At 39.4% G+C, this 22,369-nt stretch overlaps 1 protein-coding gene across 1 annotated transcript; it reads left to right on the top strand.

Annotated features, from left to right (window-relative positions):
- The first annotated feature begins 1,497 nt into the window (after positions 1-1,497).
- On the top strand, positions 1,498-4,858 carry paqr8 (progestin and adipoQ receptor family member VIII). Its single transcript, XM_044106773.1, has 2 exons — positions 1,498-1,792; positions 3,611-4,858. Exon 2 carries the CDS (start codon positions 3,634-3,636, stop codon positions 4,702-4,704), a length of 1,071 nt encoding a protein of 356 aa, XP_043962708.1. The 5' UTR covers positions 1,498-1,792; positions 3,611-3,633; the 3' UTR covers positions 4,705-4,858.
- The last annotated feature ends 17,511 nt before the right edge of the window (positions 4,859-22,369 follow it).

Consider the following 22,369-nt stretch of genomic DNA (forward strand, 5'->3'; position numbering starts at 1 on the left):
AATCAAACATTCCAAAAACAGTACTGGTTATCACAGCTTGAATGCGTGATTAAATATTATAACCTATTGAAATATGAATGGAGTCCTTTGCTGTTGTGATATTCTATAGATTATAATTGATGGATGAAGATCAATCCAGGGCATTCCAGGAAGAGAAGCTGCGAAAGATGGAAACCGAGCCATCAGGATAACAACAATAAACATGCAGCCAGAGCTACAATGGGATGGCTTAAACGACAGCATTTTTATAGTGTTAGAATGGCCTACTCAAAGGAAACATTTTAATCTAGCGAGAAAACTGGAAGATTGTTGGCCACAGATGCTGTCAATCCAATGTGACTGAGCTTGAGCTATTTTGGGAAGTGAATACAGATACCACACTTTACAGATTGTTTTCTTTGCAAAGGATTTTAAAACCATTTGTAATTTCCTTAGACTCTTCAGTTATTCTCTACTTTGTGTTAGTTGAAAAAAAATACCACAAAAAGAAAACTACTAAGAGGAGTTTTGAAAACAAATAGTTTACCTGCTTTGAGTTACATTGCATAGAAAAACTGCAAATTAAAAGAATTTAGCATTTCAATACATCAGATGTATTTCTTTCAGTAATTAAGTTAAAAAGAATTAAACTTACATGCTGCCCAGATTTATTCCACACGTGATTCAGGGTTTTTTTTTGCAGCCATTTCATAACATTTGTTTATTAAAACTAATTTGTTATTGATCTGATGGGATTTTCGAAATGTCAGCTTGTTATTATTATTATTATTATTATTATTATTATTATTATTATTATTATTATTATTATTATTATTATTATTATTATTATTATTATTATTATTATTATTATTATTAGTCATATAATTGAACAGAAATAAACACCTGAAATGTATCCCACACTCTATGGAATGAATCAATGGAGTAAAAAAAATCTCACCAAGAATCTTTGTCTAGTTTCTAGTGCAAATATGACTTGAAACAAGACAAAAATAAAACTTTTCAGCAAGACAGTTAAGTTTGTTTTAATTCAATAATTCTTGGGTATAGATTCAAATAAAGAAAAAGAATTAGTTTCACTGGCATATTCATTTCGCACTTAAACCAAAAGACATTTTTCATGTTTTAAGCGAAAAATCTGTCAGCGGAGCAACTACGTTTTTATATATTCAAGAAAGACACACCAAAAACATTTCTCTTACTGAAAAGTTACTTTTACGTTATTTTTTTTTTTCCTCTTATGTCAAGTATATTTGATTTAGAAACTAGACTAAAATAGCGGAGGAGCTACATTTTTAACGTTTTGACATACCCTAAATCAAATAACTTAAATTTAAATTCAAATGAAAAATTTGATTATATAATTTTTGAATTTGTAAATGCGTTGCTGCGACAGACAGGCGACCTGTCCAGGGTGAACCCCGCCTCTCGCCCGAAACGTTAGCCGGAGATGGACAGCAGCAGCCCTCCTGACCCCGCTGGGGATGAGGGTGTACAGAAAATGGATGGAGGGATAAACGCGTTGTATTCATTTTTGGTTGCTAAGGCTCCCTGTAGGGCGTTCCTGGTCAGTCAAACCCCGCCCACACTTCCAGCTCTCCGGGTCTATCGCTTCGGGTGAAACGCTGGGCTTTTCTGCCGGTTTCCTCCCGAACTAAACCTCCCCGTCAGCTCAACATGAAGGAGTCGTCTGGACGCGCAGGGAAGCGTTAACGGTCCTCTTCCCCACCGGCTGCTTGAAGGGACGCGAGGGTTCGGGAGAGCAGCAGGTGTCCGTCCTGATCGGCAGCTGCAGGTAAAAACTTGTTCCTCCTCCTTCTCAAAACCGCTTTATTCTTTTCTAACTCACATGATACCGCTAAGGTAGTCATGTTTTCATGCACAAAACCGCCGCACAAAGAGTCCAACATTAAATTTTCTTCTTGTGTATGATTGTAGGCGTTTATTTGTTTGAATATCAATGAGGTCAACAGAGTCAACCGGCATCGAAGAGAACACATGTAGTCTTAAAAGACACACTTTTAAAAACAAATTTCTCACAGTAATTTGTGGATCCCCCAGATATCCTATGGCTTTTATTAAATCTCAAGGTCAGATATGTACTGTTGAGATTGTGTTGTCAAACAATTGAGAAGTAGAGGTGATGGCACACCCTTTAGCAGAAGCAACAGCTCCATTCAAATGTAGCCGGTGCCAAAATTGGCGTTGGCTTGGATTCCTTTCAGTAGCTGTCATTAGAGGTGGTGATTGTTGCAAGTCGGACCACATACCTCAGCTACTGTTGGGGACACATGCAGGAGACTGTCTTCACCTTTGTTTAGACAGGGCACCACACCATGTGGAGTAGACATGCGTCTACTAGAGGAATTTTAAGCACAGAAAGCAGGTAAGGTGAGGTGAACTGTACTTGTATAGCGATTTTCACTGGATAAAACAACATGGTGGTTAACAGCAACGCAACCATAAAACATAACCAATATCTAACATATCTCTAACTAACGGACCTACCTGGTCTGGTTTTAGAACGAGTTTGTGAAGTAAAGATGAAAAATTAAAAATGAATTCTACAATGCACCAGTAGACAATCTCAAAAGACAAGACGAGAAGAAATAAAAGCGTGAATTATCATTTCTAATTCAACTTTACATGCCAAAGTTCAAAGCTTTGAAATATTTCTTTGCTCCAAGAAGTAGTTTCTGGTTAAACCACGAGAGTGGAACTCCAGTGACAATGTGGAATCAAAGATGATGCCAAGGTTGGGTACGACAGAGGAGGCCAGTACACCAAGAAATTGTCTGATTTCCATTATTTAGGTCTCAGAGGAGATAAATGTTTCTATCTGTTTAATACGACTGACGAAGTTTATCAAGCAGGACAAATTTAGATATTCAGTAGACTTAAAAGAGCAACAGATCTGAATATCATCAGCTTATAAAGGATGAGACACGTCAAGGAACTGCCTAATTATCTTGCCTAAGGTGAAGATGTATAAAAGAAAGAGAAGATGTTCCTAAACTAAGCCCTGTGGTACCACACAAGAAAGTTCTCCCAGGAAGGTAGGATTTAAACCGTTCGAGCTACATCAGATAGACTATTTGACGTAGTTGGACTATCAGTCGAGATACTGTGATCAACATTGACAAAGAAGAATTATTCCAAACAAAATTTTGTTCTATGTTCAGTCCAAACAAAAAGGCTGAAGCCTTTTGTGTTCATAGTTATAACATGAACTGGTTCTCAATCATGCATCACTTTTTACAAAAAAAAAATGTAGAGATCAGGTTGTCACGCATCAGTTAACACATTGATGATGTCATGTACACGCTTCCAGATATGAAAACAATCTCCACTGTCCCAGGCTCTCACTTTTGAAGGTAAGTGACACTAGGTAGAGGACTGTTCTCGCTTTTAAGTTCTTTCCTGCATGTGAAAAAATTAAGTTCAAAGGTTTCCATAAAATTGATGCCACTCATGAATGTGCTCCTTTGAAAAGAATATAAATTAGCTGAACAGAAACTGTCTTACGCCCAAAAGGTTCAGTATATAGCATCCAGTGTGCTAAACGGTGTAGACTCCAGAAATCCTTTGCTAACTCTTTTTCCTCCATCCACAGGGTTAAAGTAACAATCAGAAGTCATGTCGGCTGACGTTCTGCAGGGGTTCAGCACCTTGACGCTGAGCGTCAAGCAACTCAGCCGACTCCTTCGCTTCTCTGACCTCCTCCCTTCCTCCCTGCCATCACCTTGCCCCACCGTTGCTGCCTCCCAGGTCCCCGCTCTGTTCCGAGAGCCCTACATCCTGTCGGGCTACCGTCCCGTCCAGCAAGACTGGCGCTGCTACCTCCTGAGCCTCTTCCAGCGTCACAATGAAACCCTGAATGTGTGGACTCACTTGCTCGCAGCTCCAGCACTGCTGCTTCTCTGGTGGGCCAACGTGGGCGCCCTGGGGTACACCTTGGATGCAGCCTCCCTGCCTCTCGCCCTCTTCATGGTGTCTTCGCTCACATATCTGTGCCTCAGCGTGGCAGCTCACCTCCTGCAGTCTCATTCTGAGCGTGCGCACTACTACTTTTTCTTTTTGGACTACGTGGGTGTGGCGGTGTACCAGTACGGCTGCTCACTCAGCCATTACTTCTACTCCTCTGAGCCAGCGTGGAGAGACAGTATTGGGATGATGTTTCTGCCCGGTGCTGCCTTCTTTGGGTGGCTCTCCTGCGCCGGCTGCTGTTTTGCGAAGGCCAGGTACAGGCGGCCGTATCCGCTGCAGCGTAAAATCTGCCAGCTGATCCCCACCAGCCTCGCCTACGCGCTAGATATTAGCCCCATAGCCCACCGTCTGCTCACCATCCCCTGGTCACAGGAAACCTCCCTCCCCTTTCACGCCCTGCAGATTGCCTCCTTCATTTTGTCTGCCTTCTTCTTCTCCTGTCCAGTTCCGGAGCGTTTTTTTCCCGGTCGCTGTGACTTTGTGGGCCAGGGTCATCAGGTGTTCCACCTGTTCCTGTCCCTGTGCACCGTGTTCCAGCTGGAGGCTTTGTTTCTGGACTACGCCAGGCGACGGGACGCGGTGCTGGATGTGTTTGGAGAACGGCAGCTGTGGTGGGCTTGTGTGTCCTTCCCCTGTCTCTTCATGTGTTGCGTCCTCACAGCTCTTATAGCCATGAGGCACATGAGCAAAATACTTCAACATGTAGAGAAGACAAAGTAACCTTTTTTTTTTTTGCGTGTGCAGAAAGAGAGCTGGGCTCAGTGATTTGTTAGAGTATTCAATCAGATGCTACTTTTAATTCATGTATTTAACAGCCTGTGTCTCTGAAGAGTGTGATTAGTTTTAATATCTAATAAAGCCAGCTTTAACGGAATCTGTGCTGGTCCATTTATCGGGTCATCTGAAAATTCCTGAAGGGTTTAATTACTAAAAGAAATGCTTGGCTCAGTGTACCTCATAGTTAGCAAAGTATGGCTCAGCCAAATTTTCAACAGTGGACAATGGTCCCACTGTAATGGTTCTTGTACCAGATTGACCCAACCCCAAAAAATTACTTAGATTCATGTGCACATTCACCTGAAACCAGATGTTTACTTACACCAAATAAAAAGACACATCCACCTTTTCTTCCTCACTGTCTGAAGTTAAATCGGATCAACTGTTGGTCTGATTTAAGTTCAAATTTGGAAGATTATTTGGCTGGATGCTTACAGTCATTGCCCATTTGGAAGACCAACGTCCACTCAAGCTTTGACTTCCTGGTTGACGTCTTTCGATGTTGCTTCAATATCTCCATAATAATGTTCTTTTCTCATGACGCCATCTGTGTTTTGGTACGTGATACGAAGAACCTCCTGCGGGTTCATGGTCAAACAGTTCCACTTTAGTTTCATCACCTTGCATAGGAATGGGTGTGTTCCTTTCCAGATCAAGTCCAGTCAGCTGAATTTACTATTGCATTTAAGTTGTGGAAACATATATATTTTGAGCTCCATTGGAAAATCCTTTGAATACTTACGTAAATGTTAATTCTTGGTTGAGTTTTGCAAACCACACAAAAAATTATACATTGTCATAGTGTTGTATTTGAGTGATAAATTTTGAGGTAAGACATTGAATTTAAAACGATGTGGAATAAGGTGCAAAAAAGTGAAGCGCCGAGAGTACTTTCCATTTGCACTGAATATCTGGTAAATAATTTCTGTCTTTATCCTCTCTGGAGACCCGATGATGATGACATTTGTTAAGTCTATCACTTCAAAAACACAAACTCTTACCAAGTATTTTAGTTTTACTATTATAGTTTCTAGTGCAAATAGAAACTAGACACTTGGGAAAAAAGACAAAACTAACTTACAAGTAACTTTTCAGGAAGAAACAGGAGCCTGATTCAAGTAAATAATTCCTTAATTAGGATGAAAAAGTACTTGTGGGAAAAATGTCTTGTTATAAGTGAAACAATCTGACAATGGAACAAGTACTTTTTCCTCAATATTAAGGAATTGACTTAAAATCAGCTCCTATATCTCACTCAAAAGTTACTGTAAGTTTGTTTAGTTTTATTTCAAGTACTAAGATGTTTGCACTAGAAACTAAGCAAAAATACTTGAGATCCACAAGATGATGCCTTTTAAGAGTTCTTGATCACACGCTCTGAAAGTGGGAGAGAAAACGAACTCCTCAGCATAACAGAGCCTCCTCTATACTTACCAATGGACATCGAGGTGCTTTTCTGTGTGTTCTTTAGGTTTCACACCAAACCCGGCTGAAAAGCTCGACCAGTCTCTCACTAAAAGCAAACGGCTCCAGCTACACCACCTGCGGCATTTAGCAAACTCCTGCTTTACATTTTGCGCGATGGCAACTTTTGTTTTCAGACATCACTCCCAATTTGGATTGTTGTCATGGAGACTTGGTAACCCCAAGATACCGCTCTTTGCTGCAGTTCTCCAACAATGAACTGTGGAGAATCCCCGCTCACTCCATATGGTGCCAAGATAAAATGGGTCTGTGTCCAGCCTAGTGGGCGGTGGCTGAAAGAAGTGACTGTCTGTGCCAAGCCATGTTTATACCCCAGGGAAAGAGGAAGTCATGCATTACTAATTAGAAATTTAAAATCAACAAATAAAAACAAAGTACAACTTAAAGTCTTCTTCACTTACAGTCAAATAAACCAGCTCACATGGAGTAAAAGGGGTGAGTAAGGAATAGGGGGGTGGGGTTTGCTATTATTGTTTATACAATTTATGAAATTGGCTCGTCCAAGTGGGTAGCATTGGCCAAACTTTCAGGAAAGGTCACCCGGGTCACGCACTTTCTTGCAACAAGAAAGCAAGGCAAGCGTATTCACTCCTCGGAGAATCTTGACATTCTATGCTGTTACATGAACCTTGAGCGATCATGTACTGATGTAAAACAGAGGAACATCTTTGTTGCCTTGTTCCCAGTATGTGGAGTGAGTTCTGTGGTGACAGGTTTCAGGGCCGACCCCAGGATCAGAACTCCTTCCAAAGAAAACACCTTGATTGAGGGATGTCAGTAAGGTTTGTCAGAGTCGTGCGTTTGGATTTACAACTGAAGCCACATGTGTGAAATATTCTTCTTTTAAGCCTTTGTTGAAAACATTCCGCAGGGCTATGCATGTCTTTGCGCAACCTTAGAAATCCACATGTGCAGTTGTGTAAACTTTGATGAAAGTTTGTTGTTTCTGCTGCTTTGTTTTCCCACAACAAACTGGCTGTGTTATGCTTTACCTGTAAATATCAGATTTCACTGTGAGCAAATTCTAAGTAGCGCTTTATTAATAAATGGGTTTTTACTTGAGATTTAAAGGGTTCAACATTAATTGGGGTTTTCCTGGAGTGGCCGAATGAACCCTGTGGATTCATGCGCCCAAGCAGTAATCCTATTTTCCTCTGCCAGGTTAAACAAAGAGAAGTTATTTGTTAGCTGGTTTCCTGTTTGCACAAATCAGGCTTTCGGGACAACAATCCAAATATGTGATATTGGCCATGATTTTCCTCCATATCCTGTGTTGTGGGAGAGAGGCTGCTGATTTTCCTTTGCAGTCACAAACATTGTTCAGACATCACTCAGACACAAATAGACACAAAATCAATACACAAACATTATATTACAGCAAACATTTTGTGGCTGATTGGTCACAAAACAACCACAAACTTGTGAACGTGGTTTTCATTCGTTTTTCTGCCTCACATACACTATATTGCCAAAAATGTAGGGTCAGGACTCGGGTTCCTCTACAACCCTGTATCTTGATGGTTCGGCTACATACATTCAAATTCTTCTTAAGGCCTTTTCTCCTGAAATTCAGCCCAACTTCAATTTCTTTAGCTAGGCTAATGTTTGGTGAAACCTTGTCCAGCCAAAAGTCACCTCTAGCGGCGCGCACACTAGGATGATTGACACTGCTGCCACCTTCTTCCTGGTTGTTTCTCTGTGGTGTGTTTCTGCAGATGGCAGTAGGACCACGAGGAGACAGCAAAAGAGCTTCCTCTGTCTGATATTCTACTGTCAGAACATAGTGACATTGTTCAGAAATATGTAAAAAATAAATAAATATATTATTTTAAATTTTTTTTTATTTTTTATAAAAGTTACCTGCTGAACCTTCACACAGTGGAATATGAAAAAAAAAAAAAAAGAAAACACAATTGAGAGGAAACTAAGCAAGCAGCTTTTATCACACTAAGCATTTTGCAGAGGAGACTGTGGACGTCATCATCCAGCCAGAGTCTTGTGAATTTCTTTTCAGGTTTATGGAGGAAAGCAGGAAAAAGTGAGTGAAAGGACAGGTTTGAGTTGCTGGCATGCAGCTGGAGGCTTAAGAAAAAGGGAGACTGTCTGCAGTAAAGACAATTTTGTATCTGGCCACTGTGCTGGTCTGTAGGGGTTTTCTTTCAAACTGGAAAACCTTCTATGTCAACACTGGAAAGATGTTGGTTTTGTATTGCTCTCACTTAAATGTCACAGATACTGACATTCTTGTGCATTACACCAAAAGCTTCCCTTTTTATTGTTTGCCCCTCATATAAAGTCCTTCTCTGTTTTGTTTCGTTTTTTTTTACGTTGGTATGAAGAAAGTTCAATTTTCAATTGTTTGCAGTAAATTGAATTTGAGGAAAATAAATAAATAAATAATCTGAATGAAAATTCAAACACAATTCTTGAACATTTCCTTTACTGGTTTTACAGGTCAGTCCTAAATTTTGTGAAAACGCAACATAAACGTGATAAAAACTCTACTCTAGGAACTTCTGCTGGAAGTGTCTTTTTTTCTGCCGAGTTAGGAAATAGCAGAAACGAGTCCACATGCCTGGCATACTTGTGCAGGAGTGGCTCACGTTATTCACTCTACTACTGTAGTCAGATGGCGTGTCACCTAATACGCCCACAAAGCAACAAAAAGAAAACCCTGCGCACGTTTATGTGCAGAAGAGTCTCCCCGATCTCACCATAACACGACAGTCGCCTGAATTCTTTAAATCGATCACTTTTGGAGGACGGCGCTGAAACCGCTCTAATCCAATCAGACCCGGGTTCCACTCGCCGTCCCGCTCCAGAACAAAGACCCCATTTTTTTTTCTCTAATGCCTTCCTTGTGAGAATAATTTCAGCAGCTCGACTTCAGAAAAGGGGGGGAGAAAAAAAAAAAACAACCGCAAAGAATTCTGAATGTGTTTACTGAATATTTAGAGGAGCCTTTTCACAAAAAAGCGACGTAAATGTGTGAAAACGTATAACGTCTGTTGGAGCTCTGACTCCAGTCCCCCAAACTCACAATGATCTGCAGTTATCCCTGCCTCTTGTTGACCTTCTTCTACCTTTCCACTTCTTCCTTCCACTTAACTTTCCATTCATGTGCTTAGACACATCTTTCTTTCTTTCTTTCAACGTTAATTCTCGTTAGCGATGACGTTTTGCGGCTTGTGCTCCTTGTAGAGCACAAGTGTCAAACTTAAGGCGTGCAGGACAAATCCGGTCCACGACAGCTATTCCTGTGGTTCAGATATTATTTTATCAATCTAATCAGATCTGTGTTTATGTGTGTTGCGGACAAATTATGCTCATTGTGAAAGGATGTTCAGAACTACAGAGACTATGCTTTAACAATGTGTTGTATCTATAGATTTCTAGATTAAAAATCATTTTCTCTTTGGTCATATTATATGTAATATTCAAATCTTTCTGAGAAACTGACGGTTTAACAGTCATCATCAAAATAAATAGAAACAAGCACGTAAAATACAACACCGTGGTTTTATTTAACTTTGTTTAATTACAGTGACTTAATGAAATAAACTTTCTGATGATATTTTAATTGCACTTTTATTTGAGCCCTTTTGCAGCAAACATACTTTATATATGAACATGTGTTACATCTGAGACAGCAAATGGCACCATGAGAACAACACCATACTGTTATTATTATTTTAATAAAATGTTTATTTCAAACAAGTAAAATGTCAGAGAAAAAATAGAATGATTAAGAAACCAAAATATAGACATCATAATATTAAAACACAGAAAACCTGCATAGCCAGTTTTGAAAAGGAGACAAAGCTTACCTCCTGTTTCAGATTAAACATATTGATCTTATTTTTACTCATGTCAAAAATTCCAAATTTCAGCTATACAATAAATTTATTATTATGCAGTCTACATCATGCGTACTATCTACAGTCTCCCGTAAGATTATCCATACAGCTACGTTCATCTTTACCAAAACAACCAAAATCAAAATCTCTTCCTTTTTTTTTCCCTGCAGTGCTGCTATCTGCTGCTAGGGGGAGGTGTTGTGTGAGTAAGTGTGTGTGTGTGTGTGTGTGTGTGTGTTATTTTTTCCTGAGTGCTCATATGCACTAAATCAACATATTTCCATAAAGCAACACCATGCACGTGGGTTAGCATCTAGCAGCCGAGTCACTTTACTGCATTTCCTTTAAAACTTAATACTTCAGTCAGCTGAAATATTGCATTGATCGGCCTGTAAGGTAACTGTTCCAGAAATATTTGGCATGACAAAGAAAAAGGCGCATTCCTGCATTCCTTGGGGCCCCGCCGGCATGACAAGGTACCGAGGCATCCAACTGTGGATGCAATTGAGATGTGATAGTGCAGAGCAACATATGGGCTTCTGTCAGCACCTCCTTCGTAGCAGACAGGATGCCAGCGAGTACAGTCCCTCCCTAACCTGAGCGCCGAGAGCCGTGAGGCACTTAAAGCTGGGCAGGTGCCTGACTGACACACAGTTGGTGGAACAGCTACGCCTGAGCTTCAGCACAACCGTGCCTAAAACAATGTAAGTTAGTTGAATTTATTTATTAATTATAATTTTTTTCTTTTTTTTTATGTTTGGTCATTTATTTGTTCTTTAAAAGTTATCTGCTAAGTTTTCTCCTTCAAAGTGTAATTTTTTTCTTTTACCTTAAATTTACATGAAAATAGTTTTTTTTTTTTAGTAGATTGGGAACTACTAAAAAGTCTACTATACAGCCTCCTCTGGACTAGCGGATAAGCTAACTTTCGGATAAGCAAATTTTTCTTCAGGAACAATGTAAAAAAAAAAAAAGCTTAGCATGCTTGTATTGTATGGCATTAGTGTGAACTTGACGGATAACACATAACTTTAGATATTTAGACATGTGGCCTGTTTTTGCTTGGCAAACTGACATTGTATCGGTGACAGACGATGGCCCCGATAGCGATGGATAGCCTTATGAGCTGGGTTTCATCCCCGGAAGTAGCCGTCATCTCTTCAGTCGCCTTCCTCGTGCTCAGCATCACTCTTCTCGCCCTCTGTACCAATTGCAACAGGTGAGAGGACACATACTTTATTTTATTTTTATTTTTTAAACGTAGATTCAACTTCAATCAGTTTTTGTTAAGTCAAGTCTGGTTTCGTCTTGTTCCATGTTAAATAAATGGGACTCAGTAAGTCCATGCTTTGCTGCTACGTCGCGCCGCTGGAATTTCAGTAATTGAAGGAGCGTCAGGGAATAAACGATTAATTGTGACCAAGAAGTTTCTGTTTGGGGCGGCACGCATTTCTGGTGATTCACGTTGTCTGTTCCGAAACGGCTTCATTATTACCATCCCGTTTGTGTGAAAGCACGGCAGAGAGAGACTCGTCAGACCTGACAGGTGGTTTTGGATTAAGGGCGTCGCCGGGTTGTGGAGGAAGCGTCATGGAAGGGGTAACCGGGCCAAACGGGTTGGACTTGGAGCCACCAAGTCTGCATACACAGATCCTGATTGGATCTGTGTATGCAATTGTGAGAGTTGCACAAGCCTCACACACATCTGTGTACATCCACGTGTCTCTTTGAAGTAGTGTCAAACCAACAAGTGAGCAAGTGAGAGTGACAGAGGAAGAAAACATTGAATGCAATTTGTTTTCCTGCCTCCTGTTCCTGAATATTCCGCTGACTGATGTCTTTTTCTTTTTTTTTTTTAAGAAAAGAATAGTTATCGAATCAACTGATTGAAAGGCGTTGTAAAAATGCAGAGTGTCTATTTAGTTGACGCCAAAACCTTGTTAGTATTGTGGAGTTTTTTAACAGAAAAGACATAAGGCCCGTCCTGCACAGTGAGGTTTTGTTAAAAGACTATGACATTATAAGCCATAATTATTATCTCCACCCCAGACAATAACTCACTTGCCATCGCCATTTGGTGTAAACCTAGATTAGTCTGAAGCTAATGGCTTATCCAGGGGAGAACAAGACCAGTACGGGCTTCTTTTATTTTAAATCAACTCCTCCCTTAAAAACATCGCAGCATTATCAATAAGATTTTATGAACCAATAAACCATTGTACTGGGTGGTTGATTATACGGATGTCAATCATTATTTTAATGGGAGACGGAGTTGCACCGCTTATGATATATGCCTGAGTGAAGCGCAGACTGAGAATCAAACACATTTCTAGTGAAAACTACTGTTTGATGTGAAAGTAAGACAATGTAAAAAGCAAAACCATAAGTTTAAAAGAGCTCTGTTTCATGGGTATTTTGACAGCTTTATTATTTCTTTTAAGTCATTACTATGAACAGAGACACTACATATTTCGTCTAAGAGAGGCCAGTAAATAGAGTACTTCTCCTTGAAAGAGCTCTAATCTCCAAAGTGTCATACGTGTAAATGCTGTTTATTAAAGCTTATAAATCTCTGCAGCATTTACACTGGCCTACTGAACCTGTCTGGTGACATGTTAGTGGGAAAAAACATGGCGGCCACAACTTAGTAACTTGTGGAGACAACTTGTTTACTTTGTGGGAACAACTTAATTATCATGGTCAGAAGTAATTATAGCCGTTGCCACAACTTAGACAAGTTGTGTTCATGAGGTAAGACATGGGCACGAACTCACCAAGTCATTAAGCCTATAGTGTGCCAAGTAGCACTGGGCCTAGATATTTCAGCTTCCCAAGTTACATTGACTTTCCAATTTTTTGGATATGTTTTACAAAAACAAATCTATGAATTGGCAGATTTTCCACAAATACTGAACCGCGGATAGGCGAGGCTGCATTGTAGCAGTCTTATGCAAACGTGGGAATAATTTCTAGGTTTTAAAATCACGTTTTCATGATCCAGTTTGACTTTTCCTTTTGTTTTTTAAACTGGAGTTGTCTAAAGACGTAAGGATTCTGGTCTTTTCAGAAGAAGCGATTGCTTAGGTTAAATAAACTTGTAAGTAGGAAAAGGTTTGCATATAAGAAAACCCGTGTATCTCAAAAGGGCAGTATTATGTAAAGTTGATGTCATATTATAAAGTTATTCATCAATTTGTCTTTCGGAACGTTTTGAGTGGGGTCTAAAGAACAGGGACGTTATCCAAGTAAGCGTAGAAGACTTAAAGAAAGGCTTTCCTTTCAGGTCCTTGAGAGTAGCCAAAAGCAGAGCAACCATCCAGAAAAGTTGGCGTTTCATGACATCTTGGGAATGATAGTTTGTTCTGGCAGAAGCAATGACAGCCTGAAACAGCTGACTGAGTAATTCACCCCAGGCTCGGCATGGCGTTCACACAAGCAGGAATGAACGGTTCAGTGCACAGGAATGGTGGAAGGGCAGCGAAGCGGGAGTGGCCGAGCGCCGGAGCGGGGCGATGGCTATCACAGGTACACAGATTTATGACAAAGAGCAGGACGTGTGAACGGCTGTGAACAAGGGAAGTCAGCCTTACAGGTGAAAATGAAGGTGATAAATGCTCCCAGCTTTAAGCTATAAATCAACGTTTCACAGGTAAATAATTCATCATCCACAGACAGTGAAGATAAAGTGGATGATGAAAATGTCTTCCTGTCACCTGGTGATCTGTGATGTTTTCTCCTACGTCCACAGGGGCAGCAGCGGCTATGACGTGAACAGTTCGATGGTATGAGCTCCCTCCATTATTTCATCATTCTCTCTTCCTGCCGTCACGTTTCCCTTCATCGCTCTGTCCATTAGTCTCCAGAGAAGTTCTGCATGCAAGTCGCATCTGTTGTGGGGCATTAGAAGCAATTAGTGGCTGATTATCAGCAATCAGTCAGAGGACGGACGAGGTTTTGAGACTGAGGTTGCTGCTGGACCCATAAGGTCTAAACCACACAAAGTCATCAAACATTGAAGATGGAGTTGACCATCAAGAGAAAATCTGACATGAGTTAGTAAAACAGCCACAGAAGCGCTGAAGATCATTTTCTGTGCCGGACTAATACTTTTGTAGATCTGAATTATTTAATTGGAAATCACCAAATGTTTCTTACTATTATTCATTATTTATATATATATATATATATATATATATATATATATATATATATATATATATATATATATATATATATATATATATATATGTATATATATATATATATATATTAGACCAAAGTATATGCGAGTACAGCGGCTGCTTAGGGCCCCCACACCACCAGGGGGCCCCCAAGACTAAGGAGTCAGCATGTTGAAAACATCCATCCATCCATTTTCTAACACCCTTGTCCCTAGTGGGGTAAGGAGGGCTGCTGGTGCTTATCCAGCGAACGTTTCGGGCAGAATTAATAGAAATAAATAAAGAACGTGTTTTTCCTGCAAACTAAAATACAACAATTACCATGACTTGTAATTGTTAAGCTAAATGTGACCACACAATTAGTATTGCTTACGCATGTCATTAATTTGTTGCAGACAATTTATTAAATACATTCAATGTAAGAAGCAGACATCAAATATTAAAGCTTCTACTGGCTGCAGTCTGCAACACATCAAAAACGGATTTCGTCTGTCTGGATTACACATCCAGGTTACTGACACAGTTCTGGTCAAAACCACTGATCTAATACGTCGGTTAACCAATCAAATGTCGGACTCAATTTCACAAAGTGCAGTGGAAAATTCTTTCATATTTTACAGTAGAACAAAAACATTAGAAGAAAAAAAAAAGCTGAAATTATATATGATTTTGGCCTTAAAAAACCCCCAAAACTTTACATTAACATTAACATTAATTTATTCAATTCTTACCTTATTTAAGCACTTATTTCATTAGAGTATCTAGTTTATATAATTAGGACTTATCCATATAAATAATGGTCAAATCTTTGGGGTGTTGAACCTGAAAATGACAGTTCTTTCTGCTCACCAAGATTCTATCTATGATCAAGCTATCACTTTCGCATCACGTTTTGTTGTTTCCAATTCCCCCCTGAGGTGTGGCACTACTGAGATAGACCACCATTGCAAATAGTGATCTATCTGAGCAGAAAGCAGGAAATATAGCCCAAATGTTGGCTGCTTTGTTAAGAGCTGACCAGTAAAGCAGAATTTAGGAAACTTCAGTACAGCTCAAGAGTTTGACGCATTGACTGAAGAAAGCGGGAGCACTGAGGACTCCCAGGCAACGACAACAAATATTGTAAATTCCAAAATCACCACAAACTAATGCGCTTCATAAGCTCAGAGGAGCGACATCCACCCACACGGAGAGACAGATATAGTTTTATCAGATGTTCCTCTCTTTTGAAACGTCAGCTGTTCATTGGGCAATACATGCCTGAACCGAGAGGGAAACTGAGATCAATGCCTCCACAAAGGAAAAACTTCCAGTGGTGATTGCGCTGGTCAGTGACCTTACTCTACAAGGCATGAAGGAAGCTCCGAAATGTTGCCAGGCTCTTTCTCATCGCCCTGGATCTGTTATGTAACCTGACAGGCTGACAGACTACAGGCGGATGTAAAAACAAAATCTCGATAGGCTCGTAACAGGAGAGGAGAAACTGGTGTTCTCGCAGACCTGAAGACTGAGTTGCTCATTTCTTGTCTTTCGAACTTCATAACAAAGACCGTCCAACAATTTTCCCCTAACCTTTCTACGACATCTATCTTTATTTAAGATCATGTTACTGATAGAAAGTCAAATCTCATCATTTTCTGCTTTCAGTCATTTATTAAATCCTCAGGAAACCTGCTGGGGGTTAACAGCCAAATGCAGATGAAACAGATAATGAAACAGATAAGAGTGATTATTAAAAATTTTATCTGAGAAAGAGAAATAGCTGGTGTCAAGGCAAGCATTATTGCGGTGCATTCCAAGTGCACAATAACAAGATGTAGATCTTCCCAACCCTGAAGAAATGTTTGGAAGGTTTAGGAACAGAGAAACGATGTCATGATTACTACCATTCCAGAAAAGCAGGTATGACTGAGTCAGGGGGATGTTTTCTAGATTTTGTTTGTAAGTCAACAAGTAAAAGTTCTGATCTCTGGCAAATAAAAGAAGAAGCCGGTCTATTTGAACTAGTCTCTCATAAATGAATTCAGTGTGTAGAGCATAGCAAAGGACAGAATCAACGGAAGTAATGTATTCTTCACAACAAAACAAAACAGTCTCATCGGCATGAATCCAGAATTTACCATTTTAAAATGAAGATACAATGTTGCTTACAAAAATTGGCCCTTTAAATGGCTTCAGGAGAGAACCGTGAGGAACACGAAGGTTCTAACTTCACAGTTGTAAAGTGAAAATTTTCAATTGTATAATGAAGATGTTACATTACTTCAAAAAATTGGTAATTTAAATGGCCTCAGGACAGGACTTTGAGGAACACCATAGAAAATCTTCTGTCTCAACACTTTGCAATCTAACAGAGGCAGTTGTGTGGAATTAGCTTGATTAAAAATCAACTCCAAAAATTACCTGACCAGCTTTTTTTAAAAAAAAGATATTAAATAATATTCTTAAGAACGCTAAGTAATGATGTTCATCATGAGAAATATGACACATTTAAAACAAAGCATGAAAAAAAGAAAGGTATGTCAACCTTTCTGAAATAGCTTGAATAGCTTGGATTTGTTTAGCACCTGTTGTTTTTCAGTGTAGCTTTAAGAACTCAAAAAGAATGTTTTATACCACTGTGTGACTAGAATCATGAACATGGTTAAACATATTTAATACCGTCAAGCTGCTTTTGCCTTGAATGTGAGAGAACTCTCAGGAGACGAGGAGAAATATTTTTAAAAGAATCTCTTTTACAGAAATAACAAATAATATGACACGATTCGACCGTTCCCTAGTTTTAAAATAAGCTAAATGAGAACGCTGATATGACACGTTCATATGGAGCTAAAGCTGTTACTATTGCCAGCAGCTATCTTGAAACATGACTGAGACAGTTGCCTGCAGAGTAATCACAAAGTAACATTTTTTTAAAAATACTTTGTATCTGTGCTTCAAAAAGCTAAATGAATACATTTAGTTTAAACCACCACCGGATTCAAATTAAAAAAAAACTTGTGAGCTGGAGTCAAGCTTTTCAAAATATATGTAATGGCATTATTCAAAAGTATTCTGGGTATAAGCTATATCTTTATCACTTTTTAAACCTCTTGTGTGTTTCTCTGTGACAGAGTAAGAGAAGAACCAATGGGAGCACAAAATCAGGCGGAGGTATGTTTGGTCTAAAATGGAAAGATATTTAGCGCAGAAATGTGAAGCCACGTGTAGAAAGATCTCACAATTTCCTTCTAAATTTTCAGAACAAGATTTGGAAGTCACGACAGGATGGAGAACTCACACGTTGCCACCACGCACCCTGGAAACTTTTCAAACACCAGCCAATGAGCCAGCCACAGTTTCAACTGGGCAGTAAAGTCACAAGTACACAACATTTGCAAGACAAGGACTATCACCTCATGTTCAACATCCAGTTTTCCTAACTTGACATTGTACCAAACGGACAGATGGATGGAGAAAGGGCGGAAGACCAAGCTAGCGACCACCTCTTCTCTCATTGTGACAGGAATTTACTTATCTAGATAAAAGCATTCCTCTGTTATCTGTGGACTATGACGTTGTCTGAAAGTTCATTTCCATCAGAAAAATCCTGCTATTTAAGGTGATCAGAAAATAGGTTTCTCTTATTTACCTATGCAGCTACATAGTTGGCATATCTCATTCAAAACGTGTAAAACAATCACAAACATAAGCAGTAAAAAGTAGCATACCCCTTTATAGCTGACATGTACTTGTATGAAACCAGTTAGGATGTCTAGTTTTTTGGTGCAGTCTGCTAATTTGAACGTCTGTTATCACATTAAAGATAATTACTTTTAATTGTGATACTTGTTCAGTACAGTAAGTTGATTGTTTTTGGTTTTTATACCCACATTGTGTGTCTGATTATCAGTTCAATGAATTAGGACTAGATTCATACTCAAACCAGTAGCATACATAATTTGATCATCAGTGAAACCTGATTGCTTTGGAGGGGTTTCAACATGTCAAAAATCTCTGCAGTCTGAGTAAAACATCTACCACATACCATATATTAAATGATGTTACTTATTCTCATGGAGTCCTATGCAAACACTCTGTCTATGCTGATAAAGGTTCACTCAACTTAGGGTGAATGATGCTTGAGCCTAAAGTAAAACTGATGGCTTGATGTACTTTCTGACTAATTCAGCTAATAAATATTTCAGAAATTGGGACCAGTAAACGCTGGAGCATTGACCCCATACTGTCAAGGCAGAATACTGTGTATTCTATATCCCTAATTCCGATAAAGCTGCACTACAGAGAGCACAACGAAAGTCACGCAAATAGTTCAAAAGCATGACAAGGTTTGCTATTACCGAAAAACTTCTGTTTCTTCAAAAGATGTAAACCGTCAGACTTAAAAAGTAATGTCTTTTTCAAATATGGAACTGTATGGCAAGACTATCTACAAAGATACTGTCACACTGAATCGCCATAATTCTCCACTAACAAAAATATTTCCAACTTTACAACATAAATATATTTACTGTTCACTAGAGAAACTACACTTGATTTATTGTTCCCTCAGTTTATTTACAGCTTCAAGTTGGGATTCGCATGTTTTTATTCCTCTTTTGGACAATTCTACCACCATCATCTTGTTCCTGGTGGTGGTGGTTTGATGTTTCTTTTCTTACCAAATATTTTTCTTGCCTGTTGAAGTGCTCAACTCTTGGTGAGAGATTTGTCTTGTACTATTCTGTTTAGGAATTTTTTTAATCTATTTTATTTTTCCTGTTCCAGTGGTTGAACAGTCTCCGTTCTGGCCAGGTGATGCATGTGAGGTTTAAGCTAAATTATGACATGTAATGTAAACACTGCAGCTGATTTTGGTGGGAGAGGCACCAGGGACTTTGTAGAATTCAAAGAAAACCATGCCTGAAAACAGGGTGGAGTTGTCGTTCTTGTAATGCCTGTTGTCATGCCATCCGTTACCATATAAATCAACTGACCTGTTCAAATACCACAGGCCCGAATGAAAGGCATGTTTGTCATTGAGCCTGCTTTTCCTGCCACGGTGCATTAAGGGCTGTGAAAACCCATTCTGTTCCATATTTGTGTTTTTTTTTGTTACGATATCGTAGAGGAAGGGCAACAGTGGTTGGTAGAAGGTTGAGTGACCAGACTTACTAATCTGAATTGGTTCTGGGTTTTGAGACATACGACTCTTTTTTTTTTTTTTTTGAGGATTAGTTTGTCACAGTTAATTCCAGGCAAAATCCTGAATGTGGGTTTGAGTTCTGTGTCCGTCATTATCCCTTACATGTCGTCAGTTAGCTTAATTTTGTAGATCTCCTTGTCACCACCATGTCATTGCTGTTACTGATCACTCAGCTGTAATCACACCCTCCACTAATCCAGTAACCACCCTCCCAGACTGTTTACTGCTCTGCCTTCTTAGTTATCTATCAGAACTGCTGTGTGTATTCGTTTCAATCTCAGATTAAATTTGCTAGTATTTTTTTTTATCTGGATCTTTGAGATCTAGCAGTGCAATTTAATATAAAAGGTATGGTTTCCATATCAACCTGCCGCTGGTCATTTTCTAGCAGCTCATCACAACTGTGTAAGCAAATAACCAAAATGCAGTTATTTTCAACAATGTTAGTTCAGATATACTTGCCCAAACGTTTGCCAGCTTATAGGTTTTAACAACATTCTTGCCTGTATGCAGACATTCTTCCTGGGTTACTTGGTTCTGATTCTTTAAACCAATCCCACACATCTAATAATGTAAAAGGTGCACACATCTCCAAATTCCACCACAGCTTACCTGTGCTTATCTGGGAGTTTAAGTTGACTTGTAAGTGTAACTGTAATTTGAGATTAATCACTGATTTTTTTTTTTTCCCCCAGAGCAAAACATGGAATTTCTAAGTTTCAAAAGTCAAACATTTTTGACTTGGAAATTTTGGCTTCTGAAACCTCAAAATTTCCAAGTTTTTTCTAGAAAATGTATGAGATTAATCTCAAAATTCCCATGTTCTTTCTAGCAAATTTACAACAGAAATTTGCAATGGACTGGCGACCTGTCCAGGGTGACCCCGCCTCTCACCCAAACTTGAAGACATGCAAGAATTTCAATGTGATTAATTACTAGGATATAGAGTACAGAGGATTGACACCAGCACCCCTGGTGACCCCACACGGGACAAGCATGTAAAATAAACCCAGAAATTTTCTTGTTTTTTTTTCTAGAAGATTTCTGAGATTAATCTCAAAATTTCTGAATATGCCTGTCGCATTAACCGTAAAAAAAATTGTGTTGATTTCCTGACTTATTGCAATGCACACGTCTAGAGCAAGGCTGTTCAGCCCTGGTTTTGAAGGCACACTGTCCTGCACGTTTTACATGTTTCCCTGCTTTACCACTTGATTCAGATGACTAGAGTTCAGCAAACGCCTCTTCATAAATCATCAATTGAAATCAGGGTAGTTGAAAAAACAAAAACAAACAAACACCATGTTTATGACACGTGGTTTTCAGAGGTGATGCCATGAAGCTTAAGATGCTTCACTCTCTACTTTATGGTCCAGATATCTCCTTGGACTGAAGGCTTGTTTCTGCAGGAAGGACATGGTGCTGCACCTCATTCCTTTCCTGACCTCGTTGTGTGTTACATACATCCTAACATACAGCCATCTCTTTTTCTCCATCCTCTCTTTTTTTCCAGGAAAGACCAGTAGAGTAGGAACGGGCGGGTCTGGGGCCGATGGAGGCCACAGGTAGCCTTTGATGTGTTTTGTTGACAGGAATGCTCATTAGGTATGAAACATTTTTAACAATAAAGGCCTGAAGATGTAATCGATCTCTGCAACTCATTCTGCTACTACATCTTTAAAACAAACGACAACAAAAAACCATTTTGAATGCCTTATTTTGCAAACAAAGTGACCAAGCTATGTTTAAGGTGTTGTGTTTTCTCCCAACAAGGAGCTAGATATTTGATATCTAACTGTTTTAGTTGCAGAATAGGAGGCAGATGGAGTGAATGCATTGGAAACAGTCTCAGGACTACTGCAGAAGCTAGCGGTCTTCCTTTTCCCCACTCTTGGGACTACAGCCAATGAGCGCCACGGAAAATGAGTGACTAGATTGGACGCTTTGCAAACGACACCCAATAGCGTGTCGAAATAGCATTGCAGCTAGGTTTTTCAGTTCCCAAGCTGCATTGTTTTTCAAATATTGTATTTTCACCCAAACATTTATACTCCTTTTGGATTGTTTTATTGTCTTTGAAGATGCTTGTCTCTGAAAATAATTCTGAATTTAAATCTGCTAGAGGTATGAAGAACTTTAAACTTAAACGTAGGCACACATCAACTTCCAAGGTTTTCAGGGCTAGTCCACATGAAAACTGTTTTACCAAAACAATGTTACATCATCAATGTAACAACTTATCATTTCTATAAAGTTCTTTATGAACAAGAACAATAGAAAGTTTTGTTCTATCCGACCAAACCACGTTCCAAGTCACAATGTTTTGGGAGATTTTAACTATGTATGCCTGATACGTTGACGATAGTCTTCATTTTGCCGTTGTGCCTATAATAAGGCATATGTCACCATAATGTTGAGTTCTGAAGTTATTTACATTGTGTGTGTGTAGACGTTTTACAAAATAGTTCTTATTAAATAAAAAGACAAGCATTTCATGGGATGTGGTTTGAGTTATAATCCACCTAAACCTGGTAAACAGCAGCATAGTAAGGTCTTATTAAATCCTTGTTAACTCTCTACTCTGTAACTGTAATGTCTTAGTTTCCAACCGCCTCGAGTCCAGCTGAGGCCTAGTAAGCGTTCCAGGGTAAAACTAACGTTCAGTTCAGAGGAATTGAATCGGGTTTAGGTGCACGATTGCGATAAGGCCTCGGCTATATTCTCTCAGACTGTATCAGCGCACAGAGCCTAAAATCCCTGCTGACTGGATGTCTGGTGGAGAGGGTGCAGACAGCCGACACTAATCCGGCCTCTCCAACACAGAAACAAACACGCTGCGTACACACACAGCGGAGTCCTGTGTGATACGCAGGCGATCCGTCGTGTGATGTTGGGGGTTG

Source organism: Gambusia affinis, linkage group LG22, assembly GCF_019740435.1.
Source record: "Gambusia affinis linkage group LG22, SWU_Gaff_1.0, whole genome shotgun sequence".
Taxonomy (NCBI): domain Eukaryota; kingdom Metazoa; phylum Chordata; class Actinopteri; order Cyprinodontiformes; family Poeciliidae; genus Gambusia; species Gambusia affinis.